The 15,546-nt window shown below is 53.4% G+C and overlaps 7 protein-coding genes across 7 annotated transcripts; 3 read left to right on the plus strand and 4 right to left on the minus strand.

The window, feature by feature from the left end:
* Positions 1-268: 268 nt before the first annotated feature.
* M421DRAFT_419738 (uncharacterized protein) lies at positions 269-1,407 on the minus strand. The gene is made up of 2 exons (XM_033592234.1): positions 900-1,407; positions 269-849 (listed from the first exon to the last, which is right to left on the minus strand). The coding sequence occupies exons 1-2, from the start codon at positions 1,087-1,089 to the stop codon at positions 599-601; spliced, it is 441 nt and encodes a 146-aa protein (XP_033449464.1). The 5' UTR covers positions 1,090-1,407; the 3' UTR covers positions 269-598.
* A 2,425-nt stretch (positions 1,408-3,832) lies between these two features.
* M421DRAFT_134589 (uncharacterized protein) lies at positions 3,833-5,084 on the plus strand. Its single transcript, XM_033587405.1, has one exon. The coding sequence runs from the start codon at positions 3,907-3,909 to the stop codon at positions 4,777-4,779; it is 873 nt and encodes a 290-aa protein (XP_033449465.1). The 5' UTR covers positions 3,833-3,906; the 3' UTR covers positions 4,780-5,084.
* Positions 5,085-5,566: 482 nt separating this feature from the next.
* M421DRAFT_4387 (glycoside hydrolase family 88 protein) lies at positions 5,567-7,222 on the plus strand (the record flags this gene model as incomplete). Its single annotated transcript, XM_033594641.1, has 4 exons — positions 5,567-5,701; positions 5,748-6,064; positions 6,118-6,382; positions 6,437-7,222. The coding sequence occupies 4 exons, from the start codon at positions 5,567-5,569 to the stop codon at positions 7,220-7,222; spliced, it is 1,503 nt and encodes a 500-aa protein (XP_033449466.1).
* A 45-nt stretch (positions 7,223-7,267) lies between these two features.
* On the minus strand, positions 7,268-9,643 carry M421DRAFT_100364 (uncharacterized protein; the record flags this gene model as incomplete). Its single annotated transcript, XM_033586505.1, has 2 exons — positions 7,268-8,189; positions 8,241-9,643. The coding sequence occupies 2 exons, from the start codon at positions 9,641-9,643 to the stop codon at positions 7,268-7,270; spliced, it is 2,325 nt and encodes a 774-aa protein (XP_033449467.1).
* A 1,160-nt stretch (positions 9,644-10,803) lies between these two features.
* On the minus strand, positions 10,804-11,903 carry M421DRAFT_60651 (glycoside hydrolase family 76 protein; the record flags this gene model as incomplete). The annotated part of the gene is made up of 2 exons (XM_033595802.1): positions 10,804-11,722; positions 11,773-11,903. The coding sequence occupies 2 exons, from the start codon at positions 11,901-11,903 to the stop codon at positions 10,804-10,806; spliced, it is 1,050 nt and encodes a 349-aa protein (XP_033449468.1).
* A 1,687-nt stretch (positions 11,904-13,590) lies between these two features.
* M421DRAFT_419741 (uncharacterized protein) lies at positions 13,591-14,330 on the plus strand. Its single transcript, XM_033592235.1, has 3 exons — positions 13,591-13,870; positions 13,924-14,013; positions 14,065-14,330. Exons 1-3 carry the CDS (start codon positions 13,822-13,824, stop codon positions 14,223-14,225), a joined length of 300 nt encoding a protein of 99 aa, XP_033449469.1. The 5' UTR covers positions 13,591-13,821; the 3' UTR covers positions 14,226-14,330.
* Positions 14,331-14,448: 118 nt separating this feature from the next.
* Positions 14,449-15,541, minus strand: M421DRAFT_419742 (uncharacterized protein). Its single transcript, XM_033592236.1, has one exon. It carries the CDS (start codon positions 15,427-15,429, stop codon positions 14,491-14,493), a length of 939 nt encoding a protein of 312 aa, XP_033449470.1. The 5' UTR covers positions 15,430-15,541; the 3' UTR covers positions 14,449-14,490.
* Positions 15,542-15,546: the final 5 nt, after the last annotated feature.

The following is a 15,546-nucleotide window of genomic DNA, read 5'->3' on the forward strand; positions in this document are numbered from 1 at the left end:
CCTCGACCAACTTGACAGACTGGAGAAGCTGTGCATAACGTGGGCGTAAACTGCTGTGTTCGATCCGCTGAACGCATACCCCACAAACCCTTCCCCAGGTCGCGACGAGTTGACACTGTACCATTCCTTCGTGGAGGACAAGCTCACCGTACCAGACTCTTGTACGCAAGGATATGTTGCCGGCAGCCTAGAAAATTTGCTAAGCTTGTCTTCGAGGCTCGATCTTGAGCTTGAAATTACGCCTGTTCAGGCGTGGCTGCAATTATGTGTATATCTCGAGCTCGGCGCGGTGGATCTAAAGGGTTTGGGGAAGCTTGCGGCAATATTGCTGAAGCACATTAGGGGCTAGGGTATGTGCTTCGAGTTTGGAGTTTGTCAGTTACGAGCTGAAAAATGGGTAGCTTCGGTGCAGTGATTCCAAGAAGTGTCCTCGATGCAAACTGTAGTAGAGCGTTCACGGTATGGCACTTGAATAGGAGTTCGTAAGGTTTAATTGATCGTTAGGCGAGGCTGGGTAAGACCGTTGAACCGCTCATTCTCCACTCAAATCATTGTCCCATGTCTTGCTCTTGCTTGTCATGGAGACCACAGAAACCGTTTATCGAATAACGGGGTTCTGGCCAGCGGTGGCAGCAGCGCCACTGAGGTTGGTCTGCCCAGCCGTCCTCTCAGCGTGCTCGCGTTCGAGCTGCTCCTCGGTTCTCTTGTTGCCGCGCGCGATCAGCTTTTCAATCAAGCCACCCTTCTTGGGCTCGTCGTGCTTGTCTGAATCGTCGTACTCCCTGAGGTAGGCTACGCGCTCGTCTGGGGACATGGTTGCTAGCTCCTCATCGAAGCTGCCACGGTCCTCTATGGCATTGTCAGCTCAGCCTCGTCTCAGAGATTGTATATTCACATACCATAGGTGTCCTCGATAGTGTTACCGCCGTGGGTGCCAGCGGCGCCAGCAGGGGCGGCGTGACCGGGGCCCGAGTTGAAGGTGGTGCTGTGCACTGTGTTCGATGTGCCTGACGTAGCAGAGATGTCGTTCTCGGGCTGTGACTTGCGGCGGCTGGAGCCGATGTGAAGCTTCTCCTTGATCTTATCCATTTTTTGTATGGAGGTGTGAAGTGTCTGTAGGTCTTTTTAGTGTCGGGGAAACAATTGATGTGAATGATCTGTTCAGAGGGTGTGGAGGGGTTGGAGTGATGCGCCAGCTAAGCTTGACACTGGAACCGATGATGTCACGTCCACGCAGCACCACTAGTTAGTGGAGCGGGGACATCACAGCTTGCTTGCTGCAGGCGAGCAACTGCCTGGCGACCAATGAAACTTGTTCTAGCTCTGAATTACAAGGTGTCAAATGTCACGCACGGCGTTGGGCTGAGCTGGACAAGGCTGGTGTGCATCTAGCTGGGCGATCTGGAGACCTATAGGGTGGTCTGAAGGCAAGGTCCGGTACCTGCAGTTCAAGAACGCGGATGAAAGAACCCCTTGTAAATTTGTCAATCAGAAATAGTGGGGGGCACTGTCAGCAATTAAGAAAAGGAAGTTCAAGCCCGAGTCGCGTGGACGGCGAAGGAAGGCGCGCTCTGTTTGTAGCCGCTGACCGTCTTGAAGCACCCCAGCACGAGCAGGGCTTCTGTTGGGTAGCAGTCTCAATCTCTGTTGGGATGGACCGAAACTGAGCATTGCGAAGCCGATTATCAGTGACCCTCAACACTCAATTGACTGTGCTGGTCGCCGTGGACCCGCTGGCCGATGCACCTAAAGCCTGAAGCTGTCAGGTCGTGACGAGATTGCACCACACAAGACTGAGACATCGTCTCTAGCTTTGCAATGGCCTCACAAAGCATTTGGGGAAGTTGCGCGTGGACTGCCCTCTACGAGATCGGGCCCTGTGACAGTAAAAAACATCTCCTTGCATTCATCTCGACGTGCTTGGGATGAACGAGCTTGAACCCTGGCAGATCTCGACGCTAGATCTGGCTAGCTAACCGTTCCCGTGCGGCGGACCATGTCGTCGGTTGCATAACGGGATAGGCATGACAGCAACACTCAGCAACCCTCAATTGGCGGTGCTGACATTCTTGGGAGCCTCACGCACGACGACCGCCATGACGCTGGACAGACGCACCAGATGAGCCGCCCGCGCCGACTACCCTCCTTACCATGTCCCCGTCGAATATCCGGGTATTCGTACAATGGAAGGATGCAACCGTGTTTGCCGGCGAAGATGTTCAATGCACAATTACGTTCAAGAACGTAGCAGATCCTGAAGGACGCGATCCGTCGTCAGCGCGCAAACACAACGGCTTTGCGCCGGGAGGGGAGCGACAGCGCAAGCTGCCCCCTGTCCATTCCTCCACGAGACCATCGATATCGCGCAATTCCTCCTTCGTCTCCCAGATACCCGGCTCTCCACACCTACGCGACCACCGTCCAGCACAACCGTTCTACGCTTCATCTGCAGCTGGAGACGTGCGATCATCCATACCACCAGGCGGGGCGTTTGGCAACAACGGCAGGGGTCACAAGCACGGCAGATCGATATCCATCATATCTCTAGGCACAGATGCTGCCGTCGGAGGGAGCCACAATGGCAGTGTTACACCAACACGGCCAAGTCGAGGGCATGGCAGGTCTGCCAGTATGCAAGTCATGCCAAACAGGCCCTCTTCGTATCCAGGTACGAGCTCCGAAGGGAATACGCTTCGATCACTGACAAAGCCACAGTAGCTTCGCCCGGCTTCCGCTCAGCTACCCATCCCTCGCCGCTCGCAGGCGGTGCATCTTTTCCTCCTACCATACAAGAGCCATCGAACGAGTTCACATTCCCAGCGCGTCCATCGAGAAGGAGACCAGGTGCTACTACAGCGCCGAGCACACCGATACTACCTACGGCAGGGCGAAAACCATCAGGGTCTTTCTCGTCCAATTTCAAATTCCCAATGGCTCCTCCTCCAACGGATCCGTCCCCAGAACGACTCGAGGTGCGAGGCCCTGCACATACACCTCCTGTGCAGAAATCTCTGGGGCCTACGCCACCTGTTCAGGTACCACGAGCGCGAGGTCAATCTCCACAGCCAACGCACGGCAGTCGTCGAATGCCTACGAACCCTCACTTCGAAACACTGTCCCCCGTTGCCAGGATAATATCTGCGTCTAGCATGGAAGGCACGCCACGAAGTAGCGGCGAGTTCTACTCTATGAGCAACAATTCGTCAGAAACCATGGCCTCCGAATACGTCGCACACCCCTCGGCACGACTGCTCCCTAGAGCAACACATCAACGACAGGGCAGTCATCTGGCACCGCCGAAGAGGCAGCTCCAGCCAGAATCATTGATGATGGGATACGCTCAGATTATGGGCTCTTTCACGCTTGACGGTTCTTTGATCAACCAGGCTCCATTCGAGGAAGTGAAGAGAAAGGGCGTGGTAGGTGGCCAGGGCAGCGGAGGTGTGGTGGGAGTTGAGAGACCGAAGCGTGAGAGCGGGCTCTTTGGTGCACTAGGCTGGGGAAACATAGGCGAGTCACTGGGCGGCTTACTAGGTTCGGCTGAGCCCTCTAGTATCCGCGAGATGAGGACTACTGCCAGTTCAAAGACAGTTCCACTCATCACTACACCACAGTCGATCCTGTTCGTCGACTTAAAACTTGCTCCCGGCGAGAGTCGCAGCTACACGTACAGCTTCACTATGCCTCGAGGGCTCCCACCATCGCACAAGGGGCGTTCAATGAAGGTGAACTACCATCTCACAATCGGTACACAGCGTGCTGGCTCCACCAAGGAGCAGCAAGTCAAGCAAGTTGACATCCCCTTCCGGGTATTCGGGAGCGTCAATGGTATGTCAGCTCCTTACCACCCAATTCTAGCTTTGCTAACCTATCAAAGGTCGAGGAGATATACTCGGTCACGACCTGATGTCTCCGTACATTATACTGCGCGATCAGGCCCGGACTGCTAGCATCGTTGCAGCAGAAGTCACCTCTGCATTAATCACGAAGAAAGGAGCTGCTGTGGATAAGGCAGGGCAGGACCCGTTTGCCGAGTTTCTCACATACGTCGACAATCTTCTGGAACGACCGCGACAAAACTCAAGTATGGGATTGCTATCACCAACTGACACGGTACCTGGACGGTCATCAATAGTAGAAGACCACCATCCTCAAACCATGAAAGACTCGATTGATATGGCTGTCCTTCGAAGCAACCTCACAGGCGCAGCAAACCAGAGCGCCAATCGATTTGAGATCGCCCGTAGCGGCAGACGCGTTGCCGTTATCATGCTAGCTCGGCCAGCATATCGACTCGGAGAGACTATGTCAGCCGTGATCGACTTCACCAATTCCCACATACCGTGCTACTCTGTTCATGTCTCGCTCGAAACCTCGGAGAAGGTTGACCCAGCCATCGCGCTCCGCTCGAACGCATCCATTTATCGTGTCACCAAAAAGGCTCATGCATCGTTCTCGGAGAATGCGATCTTCGCCCAGAAGCTAGCTTTCTCACCCACGATCCCACCAAACGCGACACCGGAGTTTATCACCAGCGGTATCAGCTTGGAGTGGAAACTTAGGATCGAATTCATCACGCCTCGAGTCACAAACGAAGAAGGTGGAGTGCAGACATTCGATGATCTGCTCGAAGAGATATCTAGTGACGACAGAGGTGTCATCCTGGCTGCTGCGCAAAGACTGCCAGCAGAGAGCTTCGAAGTGCAGGTTCCAATCAAGGTCTACGGTGCAGCAACAGGAGCACCAGATGCGCCAGACGAAGAAGGGCTTCCAGTATGAAGCAGTCCACCAAGATCGCTCTGAACTGCTACGACACGCCACCACGCGATTCCCATTGCAGACCCACAATCATATGCATATTGCATATCGGGAAGGGACGCTCAAAAGAGGTAATAACTTCGGTCACACTATCACCAGCTACTAGCTTGGACACTTTGGATAGACGACATAGGCAAGCCATGAGGGTCTTGCATCAGGCGCCGCTCGACACGGGTACCGGAACATGTGGGCACATCAGACACAGCAGTGCTGAACAGTAACAATGATAATTTTTACAAAATCAAATGAGTACCAGGTACATCATGCTCTTTCCTGTGCGCCTTCTCTCCCCTACCCGCTGCGAAGATAACTTCCCTAATCTACACCAGAGATGCTGGCGTCCTGTCTCCAACAGCTTGCAGCATTTCTCCTACATTTGTCTTTGCGCCTCTGGCAGCTCCTGTTTCCACGTTTGGTTTCCGAATAAAATTCCGGATGAGCTTGCTCTCGCGCAACCTTCTCGGGCATAGATACCTCGGACAATGTGGCCTTCTTGTTCGAGCAAGTTCGAGGTGGGGCGGCCCCGAAACAAATACCACTGCCTAGCTATGGACAAGAGAGACCGTTGCGGAGCTTTCACGGAGGCCGGGCCGGACATGGGCCGGCCGCCATTGGAGCGTCCGGCACCGCAACACAAGCTCCGGGTGAACAGGTCACTACTTTTATCTTCTTCGGTTCATATGTAGTCAATTTTTGGAAGTTCATCTGAGATCGGAAAAGAGCTTTCATGATGTCTTTGTCTCCCAGTATGGCAGCAGATCCCTCTGATAACGCCGTAATCACCAAACAAAGCCTGAAGAGATACCATGAGGACGATCGCCAGCATGACAGAAACGTCCGAGATTTGTTGTTGACGCCTCCTGGGGAACATGATCAATCTGAAGTAAGCGATTTGCTGCGTAGAGAGTTCCTGTATTTGACACCCCTAGATACCCCAGAGTAACAGTCACGCCTTATCCCGCTCCAGAGCTCACGAAGATATCTACGGCCAACTCTTTTGTGCATCTGTGGAACTGAAGATTTGGGGTGTCGCTGCACGAGGCTTACGGTTACGAAGCCCACCGACGGTGTTCCCGGAATATACTAAGCCAGGAGAGGACGCGTATGTCTACCGAGACTTCCAGTTCTGGACCTCTGGTTTTTTCCCAGGAAGTCTGTATCTGCTACTTGAGCGAAGGAGGAAATACGAGAACATACTGTCTACCACGGTACAGTCGACGCCGAAGCTCAACACACTGCAACTAGAGTGCGCTTTCCAATGAATGTTCAAGCAGATGCGATATACTGACCAGGGATCAGGTTTGCATGTCGATACTGGACGGATACCTTGCACCAAAACGCACACCTCACCAACACACACGATCTCGGCTTTATGATCATGCCATGGGCGAAAGTGGCCTACGAGCTGAACCATGATCTCCGCGCCCTAGAGACAATCAAGACTTCCGCCAACAGCTTGTTCTCCCGCTTTGACAGGCGGATTGGATGCATCAGGTCTTGGAACAAGTGTATCACGAAGAAGTATAATTTCTACGATATGGACTCAGACTTCATGGTCATCATTGTGAGTACTACAGGGGCGCCTGAACAGTCGGCCGTGATATTGATGGTGATACAGGACAATATGATGAATCTCGATCTCCTTTTCTACGCAGCCTCGAAGACGGGCAATAAAGATATGTTTACCGCTGCTCTTGAGCACGCGCGTACGACCGCACGCACACACATACGCGCAGATGGCTCGACCACCCATCTTGTAGTTTTTAATACTCAGGACAGTGAAATCAAGCACCGGCTGACGAACCAAGGATATTCCCACGACTCGTGTTGGGCGCGCGGTCAGTCCTGGGCGATCGCAGGGTTCGCAGAGACATACACTTGGACACGCGATACCGAGTTCTTGGGCGTAGCCTGCCAATGTGCTGATTACTTTATGAGTCGGTTATCAGCTCCCGGGATTGTGCCGTGGGACTTTGACGCACCGGTTGCTGAAGATGCTTCGCAGCCACCAGATGTTAGCGCCGCAATGGTCGCCGCGTACGGGATGCTGCTGATCCACCAAGCGCTTACGGCACTTGGAAGGAGTTCACAGTATTTGCAAGATGCCTTAACAATCATTCGATCAGCTTGCATCCATCATATCAACCCACCAGCCAGCTTGGTGGCCCGTGACGAGGTGGTGGAGACCGTCGAGTGTGGCAAGACTGTCCAAACCAGCTTGGATGTGGATATGGGCAAGGGCGACACAATTCTGAAGGGCGCGACCATTAACAACTATGAGTTCGCACCAAGGAAATGGGCAGACCACGGCTTAGTCTATGCCGACTATTTCTTCTTGCTTGTGGGGAACAAGTTGCTGGAGATGGGAATTGGACCAGCAAACATGGATAACTTCGCAGCCTAGGTGATCTTTGTATACGTATCGCAATCTGACGCATCTTCAAAATCTTTACATTCCCTGTGGGTTGGAAAAGGCGCTCACTCGCTGATCCGGGAGGAATGGGTAATCCAGATAGGACGCCATGTTTTCGAAAGTGATGTTGTTCCCAAGCGGTGCTTCTGACGGTAAATGCGCGTCTTGATGATATTGTGCACCAGGATCTTGCATTTCGCCATTCAGCATTACTGCAGGTGGTACTCTACCCTGGACTTCGCTCGTACTTTGTGCCTCAAACGCCAGCGGTAGGGGCGGGAAAGCCAGCGTTATGCTGTCAGGGCTTTCACCTTGACACACGGGCAAAGGCAACACTTCGCCGAATGTTCCGAGAGAATGATGCAGACTGCTGTGCTTGTAGACATCGCCTCGTGCATTGTTTTCGTCCGGTCTCGGCGATACGGCGACAGACGGTGCCTGGTCCTCAAAATATGCAGCCTGGCGCATGTCCGCATGTTCGAGCCCAGATTTTCGAGCGTGCTCCAGGCGCAAAGCAAATTTGGAGGCCAGGTTCTCAGTCGAAGCTGAATGAAGACCATTCCATCGCCGTGACATCTCGTGTAAGCTGTTGACGAGGTTGTCGAGCGCAAGTGGCAACTGATTTTGACAGTAGAAAGAGTGCGCAATAAGCATGCGACCACAAACGAACAGACAGAAAGCGAACTGCGGATTCGTCAGAAAGTCTGTATTGCGGAGAAGCTCCTCAGCGATGATCGATACCTCGATCGCAGCGGCTAAGCATGTGTCTGCGCTCGAAGCAGATGGCAGATTGATCGGTACCGATTGCCACTCGGAAGACGGGTACGCAATGCCTTGGTGTAATAGTACGACAGCGGTATTGTGGGTTATGTGAGCCAAGGTTAGGTTCGGGTCCATGTTGCCATCATCGTTGAGAGCACAAGCCTGCCGCCACCGCTCTGGGAGGTAGAGTTTCCATCTGTAACGCGATTAGCTCGTGCATATGTCAAAAACTTGAATTAATACTCACTGTATAAGACGGAGATCCAGTTGCTTGAACCTCATCAACCACACTTGTATGTCATGAACTCGTGCCACGTCTACCGCCTGCTGCAGGAAGAATGATGTGACCAAGCTCAAATTCTCAGTAGCTTCGATACAGTAGGCAAAGCCGCCCAGTGATGCTTGATCTGCTGTCTCAGAGCGACTGTTTGGTAGCTGGCTGCTTGCTTGCTCGGGTGGACCAGATACACCGAAGAATGGAGTTAGAATATGTAGCGGGTTCCCCTCTTCCCAAAGCGCCCCCTCGCACGGCAATCGCCGTCTGACTTCAGCACTGGTCAAACAGACGTTCCAGCCTGTAGTGACGCTGCAGAACCTGTCCATCAGGAAGACATTCCAAAAGACTCTGCATCGTTCTTCTCGTTCACTCCAGGTCTGACATGGCCTAAGAAACTTCATCCTCTTGACAAGCACTTTCGTCTCGGATGGCATGTGTTGCGGGTCTTCGTCTTCGATGCTGAGTTGCAACTGTTCGACCGTACGAGCCATGCTTCCAACAATTGACCAGGCAGACGGACCTCGGCCACTTCCAATAATATCGAAAGCGCATATGATCAAGGCTTGAAGGTTAGTGACTGAAAAGGACTCCATACTTTGCAGGATCACAGACTGTCGACATGACTGTGCCAGTTGAAATCGTTCTGCAGCTGTCCCAAATCGAACATTGTCAGAGAACCGGACGCAGGTCGATGTAATGGCACACAAGATGGTGCCAGCATCGTCCCTGCTTTCCGAATTCAACTGCCTCCGAAATTGCCTAACGTGGAGTACGGGAATCCAGGGGTGGATGCGCGCAAAGTAGATCTCGACTAGGGAGTCGAGTAAATCGGCTGGTATGGACTCAAAATTGGCGAATGCAGACTGAGAGCGCTCGGTTTGAAGGCGATGTTGAGCGTCTTGGGTACGTGGCTTCTTTTTTGTGTTTGGCCCGGTGGAGATATCGTGGTCATCGATGCGTGCTCTCTTCTGACCTAGAGACTCCAAAAATTGTCTGACTTGCTCAGTGCCGCCGGACAAGTCGCTGCGTATCGATATTGGCGGGGATTGTTGATTATGCTGCGATTGGGGGGCATTCCACACCTGCTGCCAAAGAAGTCCCTGACCAAGGAACATATTCTCTAGGACATCCAGGCGTCGAGTAAGACGCTCAATGGCGCCAGCTTTCATGCCTGGTCTTCCCTTATCTTTGTCATAAAGACAGGAAGTCCCATTCTTGATGCATTGAGAGCAAGGTGTCTCTCTCGAGCATTTTGCTTTCTTCTTACGACACGCTTGACAAGCTGGACCGGCAGAATCGTCTGGTCTCTGCTGGTTACGTCCATTGCTGACATCGACCTCCTCCAGATCGGATGCATCGTCAAGCTCATTCATGACGGCGTGCGCACCGCAGCGAGCTGATGAATGCAAAGCGTGAACAGCTCCGGAGATTGTGGGGACGCATGCGTGGGATTTGCGGGGTGCAGCGGTCGCTCAGGAGGGGCGGCGGCGGAGGAACTCACGGCGGGCTCCCCGAGCTCATCAGAAGGCCTTCCCCGCATTTTCCATGCATCGAGCACTCGCGCTGATATGAACCGAGGGAGACTTCTTATGGTTTTTCGTACTGACTCCTTTACTTGTGCTGGAAGCCATTGTTGCGACGAGGTTGGGCGAACGCCCTGCCACCAAAAGGTTGCTTGTCGAGTGACCCAAGCGTCTCCTCTGCGACTCATCTTTTAAATCGTAACAATGTGGACACGAAACTTCAAGCATCAGTGCATATGAACGCCGGACGATACACCACGAATCCGGGATTGATTACTATTAAGCTTGACATAAAGCCACCTCGACAGCACATTAAATCACCAGCAACTTGTGTTTGATCACGGCCAACCTATCTGGATCAGTTCGAGCATCGTTCTCTGATCATACTTACACGACTTTTCAACAGCATCAGCCCGGTCAGTTGTGCAGGTGATCGACGTTGCTCTACCCGAATCCTTGCCCTCTGGTCATGAGGCTCTCCCGGCCCCCGATCTGCGCTGCCTCGTGACTCGTGAGGAAGCGACATCGTGTATCCTTCCTCTTCCAAACATCATGCTCGGTCCACGCCGAATGATACTTCATCACATATACACTGCTAGCGTCAGCTCGGAGGTTATGCTTCGGTCTGATGTTCTTTGTCCTGTCACTGCACTGATGGTGTGAGACGAGATAGATTGCTTGTCGATCAACGCGTCCAAGTCGTACACAATTTGACGAGGTCCTGGAGACGAGAACGTGAGCAGAGCATCGTTTAGCCGAAGCAATTTCCATTTGAGAGCGGCGGCGTCGATCGAAAGGTTTGGTCACGACTAGACAAGAAGAATACAATAACAATAGGTGGGTATAAAATGCCAGAATACACAGACAAGCACCAACGAGAGAGTACACCAGCCCACATCGAGCGCCATGACCGCCATCAGATCGAATAGGAGCATTACCTCCGAACCCTCAATCCTCGTGATATAACAAACGTCTCGCAAAAGCAACGATTCGATCCACGACATCACCGCTCAAGTTGACGCCTGCGCAGCAGCAACTAACACATCGATCACCGCCGCATGACTCGCTGCACTACTGCCATCGCCCCCCTGCCAGCGATCCCCGAACACACCTTCACCATCCCTGGCATTCGCAAGCGCCGAATCAGCATTCCTCTTCAAGAAATCAGTGTACGCCTGCTGTCCCTCGTTCTCATTGAGCGCCGACAGGCCCCTGACATATGCGCCCTTGAACATAGCGGCTGTCTGATCAAGCGGGTGCTTAACTGGCTCCGTCAGAATACCATTATCACTCAGCCTACTCATGCTCGCGCTGGCGAGTTCGTTCGCGTGGCGAATCAGATCGCCATCGCTTTTCGCTCTCGCGAGCTCAGAGAGGCCGGCGAGGACAACACCTTGGTTGTATGTGAATGTTGTTTTGCCGTCATTTCGGCACGTTTTATTGTCGATTCCATCATTGACTAGACCGTCGCCATTAATGACGCCGGACTCCCAGAACCAGTCCCATTCCATCTGTGCCCAGTTTTGGTAGTCTGATTTCTCAGAGGCAGGGACACGGTTGGCAAGCGACGCGCCGACGGCGAGGAAGAGCTCGTTAGAAATAGCGGCAATGGATTCTTTGGGCTTGTTCCACCAGAGGCCGCCTTTGCAGGGCGTGGTCCAGCCGGTCGTCATGTCTTCGAAGAGGTCTTTGGCGGTGTTGAGGTACCTCTGGTCGCCGGTCAGGTCGTAAGAGGCGATCCAACCCATGGCCCACCAGCCTTCGTCGTCGTAAAAGTCGTTCTTCCAGTTGCTATAGCCCTTCTGGTTTGGAGACTTTTCGTATGTGTTTGAGACAATGTCGATTGCAGCTTGCTTGAAGTCCTCATCCTGCTTGCCGAACTTGGCGATGGTCTCTACGATATTGCCGGATTGCCACCACATATCATCCCTTTACATAGTATTTAGTATGAGGTAGCACCCAGCCAAGATTTGACATACCATAAGCCAGTCTCTATGTTGTACCATTTGTCCTGGAGCAGCTTGATCGCGGACTCTGCGTCGCTTGCATAGTCGGCATGCGCCATGTCCAACAACAGGAACGCAACGGTCAGTGAAGGGAGGTACTTCATTATGATTCTATGCAAGACAAGAGACTTGATGGAAGTATTTGTGCAGAAAGTGCGGTACTTTCTGGATGCTGTAAAGCCGTCAAACATGCGGCATGCTCTGTGTTTTATGTCCCAAGGAAACGATGCGAGTGTGCCAAAACGAAACGAGAACCTTGGGGCTGGGTATTTTGGATCCAGAGACATGTTTAGTGCCAGACCTTGACGTGTTCACTGATGACAGGACTGACAGTGTACTACGCCTAGCACGAGAGCTATACAAGCAGACCATTATGCCCTTGGCTATGTCGCTGGTCGCAACCTTCCGCCTGAACAGGTGCTTAAATTTCCAGCCTCTATCATGGAATGGATTTGGCGCTGCCAACAAGGCGACCTCTGAGAGTAAGATAGAGGATCAGGCGGGCGCTGATCTTGGGCAAGTTAGTCGCACTTACCACAGCCATCCTACCAAATGATAACGGCGATTAATCTATCGTGGCAGCCGTCGGAGGTGAGTGACGTTGGAGCCTGACCAATGTGGATCCTATAATGAACAACGATGCGGATATTGTCAAGGATGGGCTTCATCTGATGTTCTGAAACAGTTGCCAGAGGTGGCTTTCACACGGAGCCAAGTCAATAATGAACCCTGATTGGCGTTAACGTTTGGCGGGCCGGAAAATCATTGGCGACTTAGGCAAGAAACGGACAAGACTAGGAACGCTGGAACGTGGCTTGTGAAAGTTCTCTCCTGTGCCTCCACAGCCTCATGGGTGGAGGCCACAAGGCGAGACAGCAAGGTCTCAGCTAAGCGCCAGCTGGTTAGCAAGGCTCACCAAGTATTGGCGTCACAGAGCAGCATAGCGTTACAAACTCTGCTTCCGCGAGTGCAGTACAGGGCCGGTCGATAGATTGTTTGTGTCTGCGATCGCAGTCTTTTGCGCGCAACCACAGAGGCCTTCGGAAGACTTTCTTCTCCAAGACTCAAACCGCACACGTCGAATGAAGCTTGATGATTGCGGTGAGCCGCATGACTGCAATGTTCGGCTGGGACACTATAGAGAAGCAAAGAGGTTGCGCCGTTCGCTGTTTGCCGGCAAGCAGTACTTTGATCATGCCCGTCATCGGCTCACAGGGCTGGTGGGTAACATGACGACCTGCGACAAGCTGCGCTTGCTGGCAGCACATTCGTGGGGCCGCGTTGTCATGATGAGATGGATCACGGGCAAGAACACGATAATTTCTCGTCCTGATGATGGAAGGCGGAGGCGCTGTGGAGCACCAAGGCGAACAGTGAACATGGTCAAGCCAAAGCCGAATGCAAGCGGCTCTTTACAAGCCCGTGCAACAGGTTTGCGCAACCGTTGCTATGACCCTGTGCTCCCATGCCACGTTCAGTGACCACAATAATGACGCGTTGCACGCAGGCGCGACTTCCGAGCTGTGGCGCGCGATTTGCGTGTTTGCAGTGACGTCGCGGTTGAGGGGCAGTCGCGAAGCCACAAACAACCCCATTCGCCATGCAACAGCGGGACAGAACCCAAACATGTGCCTCGAAATGACGGAACCGCCATGGAATTCCTGTCAAATCCCATCAATCACGCTGATGCTAGCTATATGATCGACCAATAGTGGCTGTCATTGGAGCTGTGGCTATCAGACATCCTTACAAGTGAGCTCGACTGCTGCCTTGTTGCGTGCAACCCTGCTATGATCGTATGCGGCAGGGATGATTGTGTCGAATTGCGCGTTCTCCCATAAGCTGCCGTCGAGCAGTGACGTGCGGATTTCGTAGGAGGAGCGAGAGGACAGAGTGCCTACTTAAAGGCCTGGCTGCGCAGCTCCAAGTATCTTTCATCAACAAACTCTCCAACTCTCAACTACAAGCTTCAACTTTCCCATTAACCCAACCACCAACCCAACTACCAACCCCATACTCAACATGTCCGACAACCTCCGCAAGGGTCTCGGCGAGCAGGCGTCGGAAAAGAGTGAGCATCACCCGGCTTGCCGTTACCCAACAAGCCACTGACCCCACGTCCAGTGACTCCTGACTCTCAGAAGTCCACCCTCGACAAGGTCGGCGAGAACGTCTCTGGGGCCGGTGACCGCATTGCCGGCGCCGTCCAGCCTGGTCAGTGCCTTGTACCCGTCTCTCACCCTTACATATGCTAACATCTCGCAGAGGGCCAGAAGTCTACCGGTCAGAAGGTTGGCGACACCGTCCGTGGTGGCTCCGACGACGCCTCCCAGCAGGGCGAGGGTGTCCTCAAGCAGGCTCAGGATGGCCTCAGCAACGCTGCTTCCTCCGTCCAGAACGCTCTCGGCGGTGGCAACAAGCAGTAGACTACCTAGCGGTAGCTCTGTTTCTACTCATTTTCTTGCGGCTTAGTATGCTAGGTGTCCATCATTATACCCTATGATACGAATGGAATGAAAAATCGAACCACACTTGACTCTTGTTGCTGTGATGTGATCGTAGTGAGATGCTGTTGCCTACGCAGGTTATTCGTTAGCTTTGCCCATCCGTTAGTGTACGCCAGTTTGACATGAGGCTGGAATGTAATGTGCAAGAAAGAGTATCATGTGTGACAGACCGCCTATGGTTATCTCAAAGATCTTCATCCTCAACTTCTTCCATCTCAACGTGCCGTAGCGTGTTCTCCGCAACTCTTGCTTCTGACGATATTCCGTGCATCTTCCCCTGTGCCTCTGCCGCCATCATGTCATACTGCGCCTCTTCAACCGCTGCCTCTGCTGCTTTTTCAGCTGCCTCACTAGCTGTCGCCTCCAAAAACTCGTCGAGCTCCGGATCAGCGTCCGGCGCAGCTTCGGGCGCAGCTACAGGTGCATCCTTAGCCTTCTCCTTGCCCAGGTACCCGTCTTCTTGCAGTTTGTCAAACTCCTCTGGCTCCAAGAGTCTCCCCTCACCCTTCGCCAGCTTCATCTTCTGCGCGACCGCAGCGGGCATAAACTTAGTGGCCTCCTTGAGGAAATCGCGCTTCTGCGGCGCCGCCTCGTAGACAATCTGCGCTTTCTTGGGCTCCGGCGCCTCCTCCTCCTTATCCTGAGCTTTACGTTGGCGCTGTCGTGGTATTGGCGGTGGCGTATCGCGCGGCATAGGGATACTCGCTACATCCACATCCGTATCACTGCTGTCGTCTTCCTTCCGCTGCCCATCCCTCGTCCGCTTGCCCAGCACGCCGCCGCCGTGCCCCCTCCCATCTCTCCCGCCACGCTCTGCGAAGTCATCGTGCCGTCTTTCCGGCTTGAACTGCGGTGCCTTGTCACCGAGCGCGGTGCGCGCTTTGTTCACTGCTGCGAGGTCCTTTTCCAGCTCTGTAAGGCGCTGGCGCTCGTGTGGGCGCAGTGCGCCGCTCTGGTCGAGCTCTTTGAGCTGGTCAATATCGCGCTGGATGCGGGCGGGGTTGCGGCGGGCGAGTTTTTCGTTGCGCTGGGCCTGCACGGTGGCTTTTTGTTTGCGGAGGGCTTTGGCTTTGTCGGCTTTCTTCTGCTCTTGCACCGGGTTGTAGTTTTTCTCTTTCGCCATGATTGCTGTTGTGCGAGCGGTATCTTGGTGTGATTTCTAGGGATCGAGGCAGTTTGGGCCTTAGAGAGACAGTAAGGGGAGTCGAATTTTGATTGTGATGTATGAACGGAGCTCGAG

Source organism: Didymella exigua, assembly GCF_010094145.1.
Source record: "Didymella exigua CBS 183.55 unplaced genomic scaffold M421scaffold_11, whole genome shotgun sequence".
NCBI lineage: Eukaryota > Fungi > Ascomycota > Dothideomycetes > Pleosporales > Didymellaceae > Didymella > Didymella exigua.

Bases quoted from the DNA above. Each gene is read 5' to 3' on its own strand.
- M421DRAFT_419738 (XM_033592234.1), bottom strand. From the start codon at position 1,089: ATGGATAAGATCAAGGAGAAGCTTCACATCGGCTCCAGCCGCCGCAAG. The intron at 850-899 runs GTATGTGAATAT...ACAATGCCATAG, and splicing joins CACTATCGAGGACACCTATG to AGGACCGTGGCAGCTTCGAT.
- M421DRAFT_134589 (XM_033587405.1), top strand. From the start codon at position 3,907: ATGTCTCCGTACATTATACTGCGCGATCAGGCCCGGACTGCTAGCATC.
- M421DRAFT_419741 (XM_033592235.1), top strand. From the start codon at position 13,822: ATGTCCGACAACCTCCGCAAGGGTCTCGGCGAGCAGGCGTCGGAAAAG. The intron at 13,871-13,923 runs GTGAGCATCACC...CCCCACGTCCAG, and splicing joins CGAGCAGGCGTCGGAAAAGA to TGACTCCTGACTCTCAGAAG. The intron at 14,014-14,064 runs GTCAGTGCCTTG...AACATCTCGCAG, and splicing joins TGCCGGCGCCGTCCAGCCTG to AGGGCCAGAAGTCTACCGGT.
- M421DRAFT_419742 (XM_033592236.1), bottom strand. From the start codon at position 15,429: ATGGCGAAAGAGAAAAACTACAACCCGGTGCAAGAGCAGAAGAAAGCC.